The 19,930-nt window shown below is 41.9% G+C and overlaps 2 protein-coding genes across 2 annotated transcripts in view; both read right to left on the bottom strand.

The window, feature by feature from the left end:
* mal2 (mal, T cell differentiation protein 2) overlaps nucleotides 1-18,600 on the bottom strand; it is a 36,472-nt gene extending 17,872 nt beyond the window's left edge. The window contains exons 1-2 of the mRNA XM_034175239.1: nucleotides 18,590-18,600; nucleotides 5,666-5,799 (exon numbers count right to left, since the gene is read on the bottom strand). Coding sequence (XP_034031130.1) covers nucleotides 5,666-5,782 — 117 coding nt within the window. The 5' untranslated portion in view covers nucleotides 5,783-5,799; nucleotides 18,590-18,600. The remainder of the gene's footprint in view (nucleotides 1-5,665; nucleotides 5,800-18,589) is intronic.
* Nucleotides 8,722-13,915, bottom strand: LOC117514668 (CD209 antigen-like). Its single transcript, XM_034175238.1, has 4 exons — nucleotides 13,751-13,915; nucleotides 13,567-13,650; nucleotides 13,137-13,451; nucleotides 8,722-9,578 (listed from the first exon to the last, which is right to left on the bottom strand). Exons 1-4 carry the CDS (start codon nucleotides 13,854-13,856, stop codon nucleotides 9,196-9,198), a joined length of 888 nt encoding a protein of 295 aa, XP_034031129.1. The 5' UTR covers nucleotides 13,857-13,915; the 3' UTR covers nucleotides 8,722-9,195.
* Nucleotides 18,601-19,930: the final 1,330 nt, after the last annotated feature.

The following is a 19,930-nucleotide window of genomic DNA, read 5'->3' as shown; positions in this document are numbered from 1 at the left end:
CCTGATCCTCATCCTGATGCTATTCCAGGGTGACACAGAAAATGGGCACAGTGGGCTTGGAACCTGGGACCTTCTTGCTAAGAGCCAAGAGTACCAACTGCTGCTCAATAGTAATTCTCAACATTTTAACCAATTTTTCAAAAGGTTTCTGGTTGAACTTCACTTATCTTGGTCTAACAATGATGTTTGCTCAGTAGTAAAAAAAAGTTTCATCTGCTGTGACTGGATAGCATGTATCCTTAGCACTTGGCATCACAGTTTATTGCAACTTGCACCTTTCCCAGAAGCTACTGTCATCTGAGCACTGATATTGATATTGCATGTGCTTATAGACAAAAACAAATAAGAGACAAAATTCAATTTATTATTCAACTAAACTGCAAATATATGAATTTTTTTTAACATTTATGAAAACACTTCTCTAAACAAGGCCATAGGGTCACTGACCCTAAAGAGATTCCCTCCTTGGCACAGTGATCTACACTAAATGCAACACTTTTGGTTTTGCTCCCATTTTGTATGAGATGAACTCAAAGATCTAAAACTTTTTCCACATACACAATATCACCATTTCCCTCAAATATTGTTCACAAACCAGTCTAAATCTGTGATAGTGAGCACTTCTCCTTTGCTGAGATAATCCATCCCACCTCACAGGTGTGCCATATCAAGATGCTGATTAGACACCATGATTAGTGCACAGGTGTGCCTTAGACTGCCCACAATAAAAGGCCACTCTGAAAGGTGCAGTTTTGTTTTATTGGGGGGGATACCAGTCAGTATCTGGTGTGACCACCATTTGCCTCATGCAGTGCAACACATCTCCTTCGCATAGAGTTGATCAGGTTGTCAATTGTGGCCTGTGGAATGTTGGTCCACTCTTCAATGGCTGTGCCAAGTTGCTGGATATTGGCAGGAACTGGTACACGCGGTCGTATATGCCGGTCCAGAGCATCCCAAACATGCTCAATGGGTGACATGTCCGGTGAGTATGCCGGCCATGCAAGATCTGGGACATTTTCAGCTTCCAAGAACTGTGTACAGATCCTTGCAACATGGGGCTGTGCATTATCCTGCTGCACCATGAGGTGATGTTCTTGGATGTATGGCAACACAATGGGCCTCAGGATCTCGTCACGGTATCTCTGTGCATTCAAAATGCCATCAATAAAATGCACCTGTGTTCTTCATCTATAACACATGCCTGCCCATACCATAACCCCAACGCCACCATGGGCCACTCGATCCACAACATTGACATCAGAAAACCGCTCACCCACACGACACCACACACGCTGTCTGCCATCTGCCCTGAACAGTGTGAACTGGGATTCATCCGTGAAGAGAACACTTCTCCAATATGCCAAACGCCAGCGAATGTGAGCATTTGCCCACTCAAGTCGGTTACGACAACGAACTGGAGTCAGGTCGAGACCCAGATGAGGACGACGAGCATGCAGATGAGCTTCCCTGAGATGGTTTCTGACAGATTGTGCAGAAATTCTTTGGTTATGCAAACCGATTGTTTCAGCAGCTGTCCGAGTGGCTGGTCTCAGACGATCTTGGAGGTGAACATGCTGGATGTGGAGGTCCTGGGCTGGTGTGGTTACACGTGGTCTGAGATTGTGAGGCTGGTTGGATGTACTGCCAAATTCTCTGAAACGCCTTTGGAGACGGCTTATAGTAGAGAAATGAACATTCAATACACGAGCAACAGCTCTGGTTGACATTCCTGCTGTCAGCATGCCAATTGCACGCTCCCTCAAATCTTGCAACATCTGTGGCATTGTGCTGTGTGATAAAACTGCACCTTTCAGAGTGGCCTTTTATTGTGGACAGTCTAAGGCACACCTGTGCACTAATCATGGTGTCTAATCAGCATCTTGATATGGCCCACCTGTGAGGTGGGATGGATTATCTCAGCAAAGGAGAAGTGCTCACTATCACAGATTTAGACTGGTTTGTGAACAATACTTGAGGGAAATGGTGATATTGTGTATGTGGAAAAAGTTTTAGATCTCTGAGTTCATCTCATACAAAATGGGAGCAAAATCAAAAGTGTTGCGTTTATATTTTTGTTGAGTATTTGTTTTTGTCTCTTTCTCTAAAATTGTATATAATAATCATTAGATTATTAATATATAAACAAAAATAAATTTAAGAAATATTACAATTTGAAAACAAATGCACCTGAACGTGATGACAGCTGCAACTGCTTAATGCTAACTTAACATTGAAAATGCCATAGACATGCTAACGCGTTAGCATCGGGATCCGGATCGTGATCCGGATCACCACTAAAATTTAATCACTTGTTCCTCTTGTCATTTCCAACCACTCCACAAAATTTCATCAAAATCCGTTCAAAACGTTTTGAGTTATCCTGCTGACAGAAACAAACAAACGTGACCAAAAACATAACCTCCTTGGCGGAGGTAAAAATAACATACCTACAGCAAAATGGGGCATGATAACATTTTCATCGATTTCTCAAAAGCATTCCATGTAATGTGGAGTTGTGTCATGAAAGGCATCCGGCGTAAAACCTGTGCCAATTCAACATGCAGATCCTTGCTGTGACGACCCCAAGTGCAAACAAGGGAGCAGCCCAAGGGACTTGCTTTATTTTTCTGATCACAAATCACGGGAGAATGATTACACTAATAAGCAAAAAAAAAAAAAAAAAAAAAAAAAAAGAATTCTTCTTGCATGGACTTTGAGAACTGATTTATGGTCATTTTGGGGCACTGAATCCCAATCTGAGCTCAGGTTTCACATTTTTTTTTGCAATCTGCAAGTTCCGTATTGGTGGATTATGCAAAAGTTGCTCATTCACTCACCAGTCTGATGCCACTAATCATGCACAAAAGCATAGTTGTTAAACCAGGTTTGCGAAATGTGAACAAGAGCCGTAATATCGTTTATGGTGTGACTGCAGCTTTTGCTTCAATGCTTGATACGAGGAATATGTTTTCGTATGTGAAAAATGTGATGTGATTGGCAAAAACTAACACCAGATTGAGATTCAGGGCCCCCAAAGTACCCAAAATCCGTTGAAAAAGTCCATACAAGAAAAATCGTGTTGACCAGTGTTATATAACAATGAATCTTCTTTCAGCTGCTCCCATTAGGGGTCGCCAAAACAGATCAATGTCCTCTGTATCTTCCTCTGTCACACCAACCACCTGCATGTCCTCTCTCAGCACATCCATAAACCTCCTCTTTGGCCTCCCTCTTCTCCTCCTGCCTGGTGGCTCCATCCTCAGCATCTTTCTCCCTATATACCCTGGGTCCCTCCTCTGCACACGTCCAAACCATCTCAATCTCGCCTCTTTGACTTTGTCTCCAAACCGTCCCACCTGAGCTGTCCCTCTGGCAAGCTCATTGCTAATCCTGTCCATTCTCATTACTCCCAAAGAGAATCGCAACATTTCAACTCTGTATCCTGTCTTTTTCTTAGTGCCATCATCTCTAAGCTGTACAACACAACTAGTCTCACTACTGTCTTGTAAACCTGCTGATATTCTTCTGCCACCCTTCTCCACCCACTCCACCCTGCCCTTCTTCACCTCTCTACCACACTCTCTATTACTTTGGACATTTGACCCCAGGTATTTAAACTCATCTACTTTCATCACCTCTGCTCCGTGTAACTACACTATTCCAGTGGGCTCCCTCTCATTCACACACATGCACTCACTCTTGCTCCTACTGACTTTCATTCTCCTTCTCTCCAGAGCATATCTCCACCTCTCCAGACTAGAGTCAACTTGCTCTCTACTCTCACTACAGATCACAATGTCATCTGCAAACATCATAATCCATGGAAACTCCTGTCTGATGTCATCTGTCAACCTGTCCATCACCACTGTGAACAAGTAAAGACTCACAACTGATCCTTGGTGTAATCCCACCTCCACCTTGAATGAGTCTGTCATTCCTACTGTGCATCTTACCACTATCACACTATCCTTGTACATGTCCTGCACTACCCTCACATACTTCTCTGCCACTATAGATGTCCCCATACAATACCACCTCTCTTCTCTTGGCACCCTGTCATAAGCTTTATCTCAATCCACAAACACACAATGTAACTCCTTCTGGCCGTCTCCATATTATACAAAGATGAATAAACCGTGAATGTTTTTGACATGGCCAGAGTTTTTCCATTTTTTAATAGAAATATAAACTTACAACACAAATATACACATGATAATGAAGCTAAAATAAAATTGCAACAGCCCCCCAAAACAGGCCACACAACCCCAGCCTCTAGATCAGTATTGTAGTAAGTCCAAGTCTGAGTCCAAGTCCTGGGTCTCCGTGGCCAAGGCTGAGTATTATACCCGTTGCTATAGACTCCTGTGTAATTTCAATACAGCCAAGTAAGCTGCACATGGCCCTATATAATCTTTAACTTACTTTTGTGATGCAGTATGTTGGGATCACAGACATTAATACATTACCCAGGCCAAGGAATATACTAATGCTTGGGTAGTGATAAGGCCATTTCGGAAGACTTTTACATGCTAGTACTTGTAGGTGTAACGTAGCACAGCATGTGTCTCTGTGTGCGTGTAGTACTGTGGTGACTTGAGAACATTGCATTCAAGCGCTGTGTACATTGACCATCATACGCCTTGTTACCACGATGGGTGCTTTTTTTTTTGATGGGAAGTGCAAAAAAATAGGTACAAACTAGCAGCCTTGAACCGACCTTTGCCGAGGCCAAGGTTGGGCAATTCCATAGCAAGGCAGAGGCCAAGGCATCAAACAACTGCTTTTGATCCATAACTTTGCCTTTTATAACATCTCATTTTGGAAGGGTCTAGATGTCAACTGAAGGTGAATACTCAGCCTTCATGATGGAATCTTTTGCTCTGAGGACTCAAACAGTCATCAACTCTAAGCATACAATGTCCAGATTTGATAAGCACAAAAAGAAAGCAAGTGGGGATATTTCAAGCATGTAGCAACCAATTTAGCAAAAAGGCCCCGATTTAACAAATTGTTCAGAGTGAATCTAACAGAGGAAAAAGGCAGGTGGATTTCAAATACCTTGGAGCTCCTCCAGAAAGTGGCCACTGGTGTACACTCCCAGAACATATGCAAATAATTCCACCACCTAGTAGTCTTGGTCATTGATTGTTTTCATTAAGTAAACCTACGTAGGCATTAAATACACTCCGTCCATAGTTGAAGTTGCTGGATTCCAAGCCTACACATTTGTCCCAACCAAAGTGTGGCTCCAAACCAGCTCATGGATCCTTTTGTTTCAAGATTTTTTTTTTTCCATACACACAGTGAAGGACCTTTTGATTTATTCTTTTTTTTTTTTTTACAACCAGAATGCTGATCCCGATAAAAACCTCTTAGTCGTTCTTAACTGATTGCAGACAATCAGTAGTACAAATTCTACCCAGTCCTATACTGCATGTGTAAAGGTCACAGTGACTAAACCGATGTCACCTTTAAGTTTATGAGGCACATTAGGTTTGCTGGCAGCAAATTAAATCCTGGTCTAATGTGATTCTGACCACAGCGAGGAACCAGTCTGAGGTTACGTTTGATTTTTTTCAAATAAACCAGGGCAAACATTTTCAGGCTGAGCAGTCCAAACCCACGACACAGACACAACACGCGTATTTAAATCCTGACTTACTATTTCTAAGCAGATCAGAGCTCCAGAGTAGGTCCTCAGCACCTCCAGTCCTAAAGGCAGGGAAATAATTGGCGCTGGGAACGAGGTCGCAGCGGGATTTGCGGCTGGTTCCGACATCTCTCCTCTCCCCTCCTCTGTCTCCCACCAGAGTCCTTTAAACAAAGGACAGGACCAGAAATTCCTCAGGAGTCAAATGTTCCTTCAAACAGGTCGAACAGGTGCAGGGGGCCACGCCCTCCTTCATGCTGCATTCAGGTGTTCCACGTAAACTACTGTGTTGGTTCTCTTTGTAATCATTTATATCGTTATTGCCTCTACAAGATCAGTCCCCCCCCCCCCCTACACAGGATTAATTAAATATGTAATGTAAATTTAAACCATGCTGGAGTTACTTAAGTTTATAAATAATGAAGCCGTTTCGAGAAGGGGAGAGGGTGAAACCAACATGGAAGTTGTCATGTAGCGTTTATTATTAGCTAGAGGTTTTTTTTTTTTTATTTGTTTGTTTTAGGAGAAGGACACAAGAAAATACATAAGTTGCAGTCATATTGTGGCAATATGAATTTTCTCTCTAGCAAAATGTCCATTGTTGGAAGCCTAATGAAGTCAGTGACTTACTGTAGAACCTGCTGGTGCCTGTGTAGTGCCAGCTAATCCTCGCACAATCTGTAACAATGTTAACTGTATTAAAATCACTGAACAGGTGGCAGCCTATCATTACTTTATATTATCATCATATGAATACAAAAAATATATATATAATTTGCAAGATAATATTCGCAAAATGCTTATTTGCAAACAAACTCTAACAAGCCAACGCTAGCATGAAAAACCTTTGTACCAACTAGGCTAGGCGTACTAACCGATAATTTGATTGCATCAGACTGCTTTTAGAATAGAGGTAGACGATACAGGGAATTTTGGTATTGATCCGATACCAAGTAAATACAGGCCCAGTATCGCTGATATTGATACCAATACCTTTTCATATTTAAGCTTCATAGATCAAAAGGATCCAAAAGACCTAGGATAGAATTTCGCCAAACATTGTACGTGACAACAAAATACTTTATTATCACAATCAACATTTTTGTTTAAAAAAAATATCACTCAACACAACTTAAAATCTCCTGAGGTAGAGGGCTGACAAACCACAACACAAGGGTGCGCTGCTCCGTGTTATGTGACACAGCGCAGCACTGCTCTTACAGAGAGTAGACTTTGATGAATCTGTGTGCGCAGCAGTCAGTGCGTGTGGGAGAGAAAAAAGCTTGAGTATTGATCTTTTTACACGAGGATCGTTCAATATCAATACCAGCGTTGGTATTGACGTTATCGATATTAGGATCGATCCGCCCAACTCTATTTTAGAACAGATTATGCTTCAGTATATCATGGGGCTGATGGGAGGATTGAAATGCAGTAGTGATACTGTTACTGAATATGATAAATTATATAATGCCTAAACAGATCCTTGTCATTTGATTGGTGGTTTGTATGTCATGTGATATGGCTCATACCATTTGCCATTGTGTTCCATTTACTGTGCAATTTTGGTTCTATTTAGCGTGCAATTTTGGTTCTATACATTTTATGCTATTGCACGCTGCAATCACCGCATGCTCACACTAGCGGCGCTTAGCTTAAAAACAAACATGGCGGGGGTTGAACAAGCTTATTGACAGTGCTCATCGTCAGGATTTTTTTTTTTTTTTTTGAACTACCTGATTATTTTTGACAGAACAATTTTGGATTAGATTGGATTGTTATTTAAAGTTCATGTTGGACTGTTTGGGATCTCTTCAAAAGACCTTCAAAGGACCAGTGATGCACACCAAAATGTACGTCCTTTTTCTCTTGTTTATAAATTAATAAAATATCAAATGACACGGATCTATTTTAGGCATTATATAAAATAAATAATGAATGTTTTTTTAATTTGCACAATGGAAAGAATATTTCATTTGATGAAAGATGAAATATTCCATTCAATGAGGCACACAACCACTAACCGTAATTTATTTATTTCATTTAATTAAATGTATTTCAATTAATAAAATTAAATTAACCATGAGTGGGGAAAGGTTTTTGTGTTATTATTCATATTGTCTGCAAAATGGCCATAAATAAATAAATAAATAAATAAATTCCAGCATTTCAAATAAAAATCACTATCTGTGTGCTGAGTTACTTGTACAATTCTTTTACATGTCAGGGAAGAAACAATGGTGTGTTTACTGATTAACCTCCACACTGCAGTAGCAAAAAAAGTCTGAAAAGTAAAAAAGTCTGAAAAGTGGCAAGTAAAAGTTTCTAGGTTAGAGTCTGTGAGGTCAGAGACATTCTGATTTCCAGATTTGCTCTGGTGCATGTTTTGTCTGAGCACTGACACTTGAAACTGAAATGTATGAAGATAATTAATAATCATAATAACAAGACTGAATGAAGTAGTGGAGTGAAATGAAATTGGTAAGCGCAGCTTCAGTTAATGTTTAGCTAGGGTTTGGTTAAGCTGAGCAAATGTTGACATAACCTCTTAAAGGGCCGAGTCGAAAATAGTGGCCAATTCAAGTTGGAAACAGGAAAAACCCATTTTATGACACCAGCATTGTACACTGCAGATGAAATTTTTATAAGGCTAATTTTCTTTGGAATATGATCAATTATTGGATACAGTCATGGTGTTGTGGTATCACACATAACTCTGTTTTCTGAAAGGGCTGTTTTTCCAAAGGGCTTCATTTCATGAAATGGAACAGTAAGTCCTATATTAGGCCAGAGCCTCACTGGCGCTGGCACTTATCCATCACGTGAAGCCATCGAGAATCTACAATTTTCCCTAGATGGGACGCTATTCTAACACAGTTTACTTCCCGAACCACAGGTGATGCACATTTACAGCTGGGTGGACTGGAACACTGTAGATGAAGTGTCTTGTCCAAGGACACAGACTGGTAGCATGGTGGAGAACCAAACCCAGGTCTATGTATTGGTAGCCCACCTGAGCTACCTGCTCTAGACAACTCAAGAAATAATGCAAAAAACACCTTCTTTCTTTTGTTCACAATTTTATTCCCATTGATCAAAGCTTTGAAAAAATTCAATTAAACACCATTATGCATTATGATTTCCTATATAATTTATTTTGCAATACATTCTGATTCAAGTGCTCTGAATTACTTACTACTGGTTAAAGCAGAAGCAAATATTAAGCAACAGTGCAAAGCTTATTAAAGTATTTCAGTATCTCACATTTATATATTTTAGTGTATTAATTACATGATAGACATAAAAAAAACATTTTCATATAACATTGAAACGAATGGTAATGCTTTGATATTAAAGCCTTTTTAATTAATTAATAAGCCATAGTTAACGTAATAAGGTTATTATAACCCTTATGAAATGGTTATTAACATTACTTAATGAGACAGTAAAAGTGTTGGTAATTGCATTATAAATTTTATCAGGGGTTTATTGGACCTTGGCGGAAGTATGTGCTCTTTGAGTGCCTCTCTAGTTGTTACTGCTCATGAGCGCTCACATATCCAAGAAAAGCGCAAACGACAGGGCAAGTCATTCCATCCATCTCCATTACGTGATGCCTCCACACAATCCTCACCTCCCTCGTTGTCGTTGGGCTCTCCTGACTGCCAGAATTGCTGCCCTTGCAGGGGAGTCCCGTCTACCCATTTGAATTTGCTCTCCGTCTCCTTGTCATTCAGTCCAATCCAGGTTCTGTCATAGAAACTGGTGACAAAGTCCTGCTCTTGTTGGGAGGATATAATCACCAGGTGAGCTCCTTGATCAACACAGTTCCTCTGTGCATCTTGCCAGGTTTTGGTCATTCCTTTCGGAGAGACATAGTAGCACTTTAAGTTGTACCAGATCCATCCCAGGATGCAAGGTGCTTCTGGAGATTGAACATGTGCACGTTAGTCTCTCTTCTACAGTGTGTGTGTGTGTGTGTGTGTGTGTGTGTGTGTGTGTGTGTGTGTGTGTGTGTGTGTCACAGAGTCAACAGGAGTCCATATAAGGACTTCTGTGACATATGATACCAAAGTATCAAACAAGCATTTCAAGCCTAAATTTTACTTTACTTTTACTTACTATTTTGCTTTAAGTAGTTTGGACATAGAATTGTGAGACATTGAGGATTAAATCAATCAAATCCTAACCACATGAAACAATGAAAGGTAAATAAAAAATTACTCTGCATAATATGACCCCTTTAAGATATTATACCATCACGTTCATTATGTACAAGGTCTATTAGAAAAGTATCCGACCTTATTATTTTTTTTCAAAAACCATATGGATTTGAATCACGTGTGATTACATCAGACATGCTTGAACCCTCGTGGGCATGCGAGAGTTTTTTCACGCCTGTCGGTTACCATCATTCGCCTGTGGGCAGTCTTTGAGTGAGGAGTCACCCACCCTCTCGTCAATTTTTTTCATTGTTTAGGAATGGCTCAGAGACTGCTGCTTTGTTTGATCAAAATTTTTTCAAAACTGTAACTCACAACTGAGTGGACACCATTCGATAAATTCAGCTGGTTTTCGGTAAAAATTTTAACGGCTGATGAGAGATTTTGGTCTGGTAGTGTCGCCGTAAGGACGGCCCACGGTGCCTGACGGCGATCTGCGCTTTCGCCTTTTCAAGTTGAAAACTTCCACATTTCAGGCTCTGTTGATCCAGTTAAGTCGTCAGAGAACAGAGAACTTTCAGAAGAAGTTGGCATGAGGAGTTTATTCGGACATTTTGTAATGAAAGAACGTGCGGGCAGAGTCGCATGTCGTGCCGGACCCGACCGCGGGGGGTCACGACAGGAAAAACACCTCCGTTGGAAACCTCAACCGGCAAGTTGGAACATGCCCAAGCTGTTAAACAATTTCTCAGTTACTCACTTGTTGAAAGCCATCAAAAGCCGCCTGAATTTTACAAATGGTTTTCAACACGGAGGTGTTTTTCCTGTCGCGGCGCACACAGATTCACCGAGTCGTCACGGAAACGACTCGGCGAATTTGCGCGCACGTCTTTCATTAAAAAATGTCCTTAAACAGTGGAATGTCCGCATAAAGTCCTCATGCCGGCCTCTTCTGAATCTTCTCTGTTATCTCAAGACGTCCTGGGTGAATTAAGCCTTAAATTAGGATGTTTTCAGGTCGAAACAGGCCGACGACGGCGCCTGGAAGCGCTGCAGGACGTCCTGCTCCGTGGGAAGTCCTTACACCGACAGAAACACCCCATAATCTCTCATCAGCCATTAAACTTTTCACCGAAAACCAGCTTAATTTCTCGAATAGTGTCCACTCGGATATTCCTCACAGGTCCAGAAAAAATGTTGATAAAGCAACGCGCGCCGTCTCGAGCAGCGTGTGAAACAAAGGAATTCAGCCGAGAGGGCGGGACCACATCTCACTCAAGGCCTGCCCACAGGGAAATGACGTCACCGATGCGTGAAAAAAACTCACGCATGCGCACGAGGGTTCAAGCATGATTGGTGTAATCGCACGTCATTCAAATCCATATAGTTAAAAAAAAATAAAAGGGTCGGTTTATTATCTAATAGACCTCGTATAATGAAGACATAGAAAGACAAAAGTGTTAGGCTTGGATAACCAAACAATATTATGTAGTGTGCGAACTGAACAGATTCAACTTTTAAATTTAGTGGAGGAAACATGTTGTTAGCCAAATATTGGGTTGGACAGTCACTGGTTTGGGCAAAGCATTTTTGTGTTAAATGTCTACAAAAACACTGAGTTCTTTGTATGACATGAAACAGCACATGATTGCAAAACCAGTCAGATTTGTCAACTAAACCTCATATTACATCATTGTTATGATGTTATGCGACAGTCACATTATTATAAACTTATTCAACAGCAAAGTTTTGAAATTTTTGCCAATTCATTCATTCACTCCTTTTCTCTAACCCACTTACTCCAAATCAAGGGTCCCAGAAGGGCTGGAATCTATACCAGCAGTCATAGGGTGCGAGGTGGGCACACCTTGGACAGGATGCCAGTCTATTATTTTAGATTACATTAGATAGAACTTTATAAATCCCTTGGGAAGCTGAGGATCCAGCAGTATAGCAGCACACAGGGTAAGAAGCACACAGAGTGTCGTAGTAAAAGTAAAAGCAATTTGCAAAATGTTTTTGCCAATATTCTAAAGAAAAAGAAAAAAGATCTACATCTTTGTATACTTGCAACACAATCTGACTTCTTGTTCCTCAAAATAAAAAAAGCTCAATGACTCGAAGTCATTCCAGTGGGACCCAAGGATCCTCTGAAGAGACCACGTGCCGAAGACATCCAGTCATCGCTGTTTAGCCCCATTTGGAAATGAGAGAAACTCATTTCAAGCTACATCTAACTACAAGCACACCTGCTCTGAATTTACATAATGCATGCCATGATAGGATTACTTCCTGCAGCTTGCCCAGACATGTCCAGGCTGCAGACAGGAATATAGATTGCAAAAGCAAAACAAACTTTTTCTATTGATCTGGTTGGACATTAATTTAACCTTAATTGTGCTTTAATTGGTCATTAATTGGAAATTAGTTTAATATTAATTATTATTGACTGGGCATTAATTGGGCATCACATCCACCAAGGACGTAATAAAATCATCTGCATTTATTTATTTATTTATTTGTCTGTCTGTTAGCAGGATTACATCAAAACTACTTCAGAGATTCTCACCAAATTTGCACCACAGATTAGAGGTGGGCGGATCGATCCTAATATCAATACCAACGCTGGTATTGATATTGAACGATCCTCGTGTAAAAAGATTGATACTCAAGCTTTTTTTCTCTCCCGCACGGACTGACTGCTGCGCACGCAGATTCATCAAAGTCTACTCTCTGTCTGTAAGAGCAGTGCTGCGCTGTGTCACACAACAAGGAGCAGCGCACCCTCCCTCCTCTGGTCTTTTGTTGTTGCGCCATCACGTGGCTCAGTGGCACCAGCCAACAACCATGCAGGTAGGCTCAGCCTGGCCCGCCCACTCAGCGCTCTTCTCGAGTCAGCCCTGTACCTCAGGAGATTTTGTTTTAAGTTGTGTTGAGTGATATTTTTTTAAACAAAAATGTTGATTGTGATAATAAAGTATTTTGTTGTCACATACAATGTTTGTCGAAATTCTATCCTAGTTCTTTTGTATCCTTTGGATCTATGAATCTTAAATATGAAAAAGTATCGGTATCGGTATTGATATTGACGATACTGGGCCTGTATTTACTTGGTATCGGATCAATACCAAAATTCCCGGTATCGCCCACCTCTACCACAGATAGATATTAGGCCACGGAAGACTCCACTGAATTTTGGAGGTGATCCGGATCCGGATTGGCGGACGTCAGAAATCTTAGATTGCTCTTGTTGAACATTAATTTAATTTGATTTGGTGATTCATTCGTCTGTTGTATCATGTCTTGAATTCATGACTCACCTGTTTCATTAAAACCTGCCAACTTGACCTGCTCTTGTAATTTATTTCGTTGTGCAACCACTGTGTTATAATCTTCCTGCAGCGTCACCATCCGTTTGTTCAAGTTGTTGTAATCAGTCTTCACCTGGTCTCTCTCATTTTTCAGGGCATTTCTCTCCACATTGACATTGAAGTATTGTGCCTGTAACCGATTTCTGCTTTCGAAGAGGTCGTTGTAGCTGCTTTGTAATTGGAGCCAGTGATGAGTCAGGTTTTCACACATCACCAGCTGACCAGCTGGTGTTCGAGTCTCCTGCTCATGTCGGGCACCAGCCTCTGCAACAAGATGCCACAATTGAAGAAAGTGAAGTTTAACAACTGACCGGTGATCGGCAGTTTGATTTTGACTTTAAATGTGAGCACTGGTGCTTGCTGTTGGTGCTTTACTCACTTTGGGCCATGAAGCTTAGGATGACAGCCAACAAAATAATACACAGCAGCTCCAGACACAATGCGACAGCCATAGTCCAACACACTGAATCAAACATTGAAGTCATAAGGAAGCCAAACAAACACAGGCAGCAACATCTTGGTGTTTAAATCTTCAGTTGTGATTGAAGCACCCGAGTTCTTACCTGAGCTCCGGGATCTGCCTCTGCCGTGTGATCTGTCATCACTGGACATCAGATTCCATTTATCTACTCCAACCTCCTCTGACATGCTGGTGAAAGCCACTGACATGCTTCAGATTTGTGGTCTGGGTTTTCCCACCCACGCGGTTGAGTTTCCATGTGGTATTGAAGTGTTGCACCAAACTGTTGTTGTAAGGTTCAAAGATTTGCTGACACAGCAGAAACAAATCCATTGGACAGACAAATATTCTTGGAGAGCTATAACCATTTGAATCCATATTCTGAGATTTTCAATTTATTTGTCAGTTTTGTGGCTTTTCAGATTTTCAGATTGTGTTCCCCAATCAAAGAAAACTGCATTTTTTCCCGTACTTTACTGTTCTTGCAGATTCATGCACATTTAGTATCTGAACTTTATTCCTGTATTTGTAAAGGCAGTGTAGAAAATATTTTAAAAGTAATACAATTAAAGAGCAAATTGCATGAGGATAATAAGCGCATCAGTCAGCTTTCAAAATTTAAAGTTGTAAGTTTATAATTCATGTAGACCAAAATGTTATGTGTCGGACGCAGCTCGGAGAACCGACCAACGTTTGAAAGACCCAGTATGAAATAAGCAGAGCACGGTACAAAGGCTAACTGAATTTAATACATAACAGTGATACATAAAGAACAAAGTGCGGTCTGGCGTGGTGCGCTCCCAGCAGCGCTAACGGTCCGGAGCCAGAAGCTGTTCGGACCCAAGGACCCCGCCGACACCCCCCAGGTGGCCGCAACAAACCGAGTCTGTGAAAGAAGGAACCATTATGTGAGTCCACACTCTACACACAGAGAGAACACTTAAAGGTGTACAAACAGCAAACACTTCCTGGCTTGATTACTAATCAGCTTCCCAACCTGCAGGCATGGAACATCCAGTTCACAAAACTCCACTGCAGGGGAAGTCGATACATGACTAACATACAGCTCAATATAAAAAGGTGTGAGGGACACCACATTTACTAACTGTATAAATGTTAGTCACAAAATCTAACGTACCTCAGGAAGTGTGCTGACGAGCGTGAGACCTCACCCCCTCCTCTTTCACAGACCGTGCATCAAACCTGGACGTTCTCTGCATCCACTGATGATGAGATGGCTCCCGAGACGACGATCTCACCCGTCTGGTCACAAGGTCGAGTCTCTGGCAAATACACACTGTGCACTCCAGTCTTAAATGCCACCATGTTCCAATCCATGCAGATGCACCACAGCTGTGAGTCCTGATGAGCCACAGGTGATCAGCCTCAGGTGATCAGGGTGAGGTCCTGATAAACTCAGCAACACAGCCACTCAGTCCCAAATGCAAGCCACCTGGAAGGAGAAACAAAGGACAGAAACAAAAAGGCAGCCAGGCCCCCCCAGCCATATAACACAAAAGTTAATTTTTGTTGTTTCTGATTGGATTCGATATGACTAGAGCTGCAACGATTAATGATTGGCATATATTTTGATAGTTAATTAATTGTCATTATTCATTCATCCATTTTCTGAGGCTTATCCGGGTCCAGGTCACAATAGCTGAAGACCAAGCAGCTTATCCCACATTTCCCTATCCTCTGCCACTTCTGTAACTCTTCCTGGGGGATCCCAAGGTGCTCCTAAACCAGCTAGGAGATAAAATCTCCCCTAGCATGCCCTGCCTTCTCCTAACTGGTTGTGTCTGGAAGACCTCCATAGGGAGACAACCAGAGGGCACCCTGACCAAATGCCTGAACCACCTCAGCTGGCTCCTTTCCATCCAAAGAAGCATTAGCTTGACTCTGAGTCATCGTAACGTGACATTGTCACATGACATTTCTTTGTACTCTTTGTAGCTGTTAGAATGGCCTAAGCAGTGGGTCACCCCTCTTAAGTCTGGCCTGCTTGAGGTTTCTTCCCTCAAAAACATCAGAGGGGGTTTTTCCTTACCACTGTTGCTTATGTACTTGCTCAGTGGGGTTAGTAAGGTTAGTCCTTACCTGAATTACCACACTTATGCTTTGATTTGGTGCTATTTCAATATAATGAATTGAGTCCCTTCCAGATATTTAAATTGTCATCTTGTCCAAGAGTGTAAGTCTAGATATGGAGGAGGAATCTCACTTCCGCAGCTTGTATCTGCAACTTGTCTTTGGGTCAAAAGCCGAAGTTTATGAACCATAGATGTAGATGGAAGTGTAAATCGACTGGTAAATTGAGAGCGTTACCTCTGGCTCAGCTCCTTCCTGATACAGCATCAGCTGCAGCGCCAGTCCATCCATTGATCTCACTATCCAACTTAATCCCATTCGTGAACAACACCTGAGAAACTTAAACTCCTCTACTTGGGGCAAGTAGTAGCTTCACACGCTACCTCAAACCTGCCCAGTGGACATTGGAGGTCACAGTCTGATGAAGCCAACAGAACCACATCATCTGCAAAAAGCAGAGATATATTTCTGAGTTAACCAAATTGGACATCCCTCTGATCCCTGACGGTGCTTTGAAAAATCCTGCCCATGAACTTACATACAGGATAGTGACAAGGGGCAGTCCTGGCAGAGTCCAACGTTCACCGGGAACAGGTCTGATGTGATGACAAGAATGCGCACACAGCTCCTAGTATGGTTCTAGTGAAAATGGATTGCAGTACCCCATCTGGTGCCCACACCCCAAAGAATTGGTTTATACACCTTTTCTAAGTCCACAAAACACAGTAGACTGCTTTGTCAAACTCCCAAGCCCCTTCTAATATTCTTGCAAGGGTAAAAAGGCTGTTTGTTCCAACAATGGTCGACATCAAAGTGTTTGTTGTGGACAACAAACACTGGGTACTGGAACAAAGGCTGGGTACTGTCAACTGCTGTTTGGCTCATATACATCAAACAACAGTCAGACTCCTCTCTGTGACACGAAGTCACATTGAGGCAACCCTCTGCTTCTCCAGGGACAACTCAAAACGAATGGTATTCAGCCGGAGGACCCCAGGAGGAGGTTCTGGTTCTCTTAAACTGGGTGACTAAATCCTTATATGTGTACATCATAGAGGGTGTTTATGGATTGCCCTTTGTCTATCTCCTCACCTGGGACCAATTTGTCATGGGATGCCCATCTAGGATCTAATGTCCAGACAACACAGCTCCCAGGATCAGTGGAACGCACAAACCTCTCCATCACATAAGGTGGTCGATGCAGGGAGGGATTGTTTATGAGTAATTTTTTTAAATTTCAAATTCTATAATCTTAGTTTCTTCAATGTGAACATTTTCTGGTTTATGATAGGACAGTTCTGTACTTCTACCTTGTTTTTCTTTGGGTTTGTGACTCTTGAAAACAATTTTCACCATTTTCTCACTTTTTTGTGAACCAAACAACCATTTGAATGATGATGAAATAGCACTTTGAGATTCCATGGAATGTAAAGTGCATTACAAATAAAATGTATTATTATTATTATTAAATAATTAGTTGCTGCTCTAGATATGACAATAAGAGAGTTGATACTGTCAGAAAAACAAACAAAATCTGTTGTATAAATATCTGAAAAGACTTGAACCTGCATGTTGCTCTTTCGGGGGCTTTACAAAAGTACTAGGACTGACTCATGCTTTTAGGACGGAACAGTTTCAGGGTAGTCAGCACAAATCTGTGTTCTTTACTCCTGTTTAAAATAAATGAATAACAGGATGTCAGCACATCTCCATGTACGAATGTGATTGTGGAGTTTCATAAAATGTAAGTTTGAGTCCAGGGAAGCTGTCTGTTTTTCAGCTTCCTGCTGAAGCATCACCATCAGTGCGATGATGGTGGTGATGTTTGTTTGCCAAACCATTGAGCCATATATCCAACAAAGTCATGGTATATATGAGTTTTGTGATTCATTCATTGATTCATTCATTGATTGTCTGCCACTGGCCAGGCCTGGATCACTGTGGCAGAAGACCAAGCAGCAAGCTGCACTTCCTTAATATTGGACATATCCTCTTGTGGCCAAGTGGTTAATGTGCTTGGTTTCAGTTCAGAAGGTTCTGGGTTCAAATCCCACCCCTGCCACATTTCTCCATGTAATGTGGAGGTTGCGTCAGGAAGGGCATCCGCGTAAACCTGTGCCAATCAACATGCAGATCCACCTTGGATTGCTGTGCGACCCCCGAGTGCAAACAAGGGAGCAGCCGAAGGGACTTACTATCCTCTTACTTTCCTGTGGATGCTGAAGTGTTCCCAAGTCAGTCAGTCAGTCCAGACAACCTGGGAGTGTGTGCTGGTGTTGTGCATCGCCGCATCCAGAAAAGAGAACTCTCCCCCGGTGCTCCTGCCAACTTCTCCAGGATTGCTGTGTCGATGCACTGGATGCCTTGTGGCCCCCTCTCAGCCACTCCAGATTCCGGTCTGAACCCAACTGTCTTTTGATTGGCTGGGGGCGACGTCGGCCATCGCCCCACCCATCTCTGAAGACTGACTGACCCTGTTCAACTGCTGTTCACATGGAATCCTTCTCCACTTTAGCCTTCAAAGTTGTCGTTTGATATTTGCTGCTTACCACCAAGATCTGCACCCACAGCTGCTTCACCTGGGCCTGTGTCTTGGGCTTCTGTGTGCACCATGGTGACCCTCCTATTCATCACGGCATAGCCTCGCGGCCCTGTCCATTCGCACGTCTCTAAATAATCATCTATCTGCAGCAGCACCTTGAAACGTAGGCATCCCCTTGGGCATCTCATTTCCAAGCCAGCTAGGAAATTTAATGGGCTCAATGTATTGTACCTTTGTGTTTTATTTTTTGGTCCTTTTGCAAAACGTAATACCACAAATAGTTCTATTTAGTTTATTAAATATCTCTACATTATCCCCCTAAGACACTCCACCATCTATGTGTTTGAAGCCTCCTGACTGCATTAATCACTGGTCTCTAAACACCGGAATGGGCATCCATGTGTCGCAGTCATGTCACTGAGCATATCAACTATGCGTCTGAGATATTTGCTTTGGATGTTTGCAACAGGATTGTGCCAGTTGTTTCCATGCTAATGAAATATTTCCCACCAATCAAAACATATTAAAAATGCCCAAACGATACTTTATTCCTGGTTGTACTGTTGGGAGCCAAAAGAGTCACTGCACAACTGCTATTTGGGTCAGTGCACTTGATGGCACCCAACAGCACCGCAAACCCAAAGAAGAACCTGGACATTAACTATTAACTGGTGTCATGAAATGGACTGCATTTATATAGCGCTTTTCCATCTGCATCAGACGCTCAAAGCGCTTTACAATTATGCCTCACATTCACCCTGATGTCAGGGTGCTGCCATACAAGGCGCTCACTACACACCGGGAGCAATAGGGGATTAAAGACCTTGCCCAAGGGCCCTTAGTGATTTCCCAGTCAGGTGGGATTTGAACCCCTGATCTTGTGGACTCAAGCCCAACACCTCCCCTAACAAAAGCAGTGGAAGGAGTGCTTAAATATGACAGCAAAGTCTGGTCTCCAAACATGAACTACACTGACATCTGACCACAGATAATGTTTTTAGAAATTTATTCAATGACAAAATGTGCTTGTGGAGAATCTTTAATAAGTGTTTGGGTTTGTGTGTTTGTACAGCACATTAGGGTTGTTACGGTTGGTTAAAAAACAAGCAACAGTGGCCTCCAGTGGCCTCCAGAACCCTGCAATTACAGGCTTACCGCATGATGCAGCATTTAATCCTCACACAGTCACTGTAGGCCTGTCTTGTCTTTACTGTGTGACCCAAAATATTAGGTTCATTGGCACTCACTTCACCTCCTATCTGTCAAAATTTAAAAAAAAAATCTGATCTGAATATGTCGTATTAATGATGGAAATTATGCAGAACCGCTGAGGAAACTGTATCTCTGCTAATGGCAGAGGGGTGGTGGGGGTGCCATTTAGCTTTACAAATATATTTTCACAAAACACGTTGAAATGTTTGGGTCTAGTTTATAATTGTTGTTTGTCTTTCAGCTATCCTGGTTCTTTGTTCCAGGTCACCACAGCAGAGCCAGTAAAGATCCGTGTTGGGATTTGGCACAATAGTGCAGCAGCTAAGAGAATATTTAGAGCAAAATCGTGCAAATGGTGATACAAGCACCAAAGTTGGCACAAATACTCCTTAGACATTACTCTTTTGAACAAACTGACTGGCCACTTGTAGGGTTTTA

This window comes from Thalassophryne amazonica, chromosome 7, assembly GCF_902500255.1.
Source record: "Thalassophryne amazonica chromosome 7, fThaAma1.1, whole genome shotgun sequence".
Taxonomy (NCBI): domain Eukaryota; kingdom Metazoa; phylum Chordata; class Actinopteri; order Batrachoidiformes; family Batrachoididae; genus Thalassophryne; species Thalassophryne amazonica.
This window is presented reverse-complemented; position numbering and strand designations above follow the sequence as displayed.

Bases quoted from the DNA above. Each gene is read 5' to 3' on its own strand.
- LOC117514668 (XM_034175238.1), bottom strand. From the start codon at position 13,856: ATGTCAGTGGCTTTCACCAGCATGTCAGAGGAGGTTGGAGTAGATAAA. The intron at 13,651-13,750 runs GTAAGAACTCGG...TGTTTGATTCAG, and splicing joins AGGCAGATCCCGGAGCTCAG to TGTGTTGGACTATGGCTGTC. The intron at 13,452-13,566 runs GTGAGTAAAGCA...ATCTTGTTGCAG, and splicing joins CCTAAGCTTCATGGCCCAAA to AGGCTGGTGCCCGACATGAG.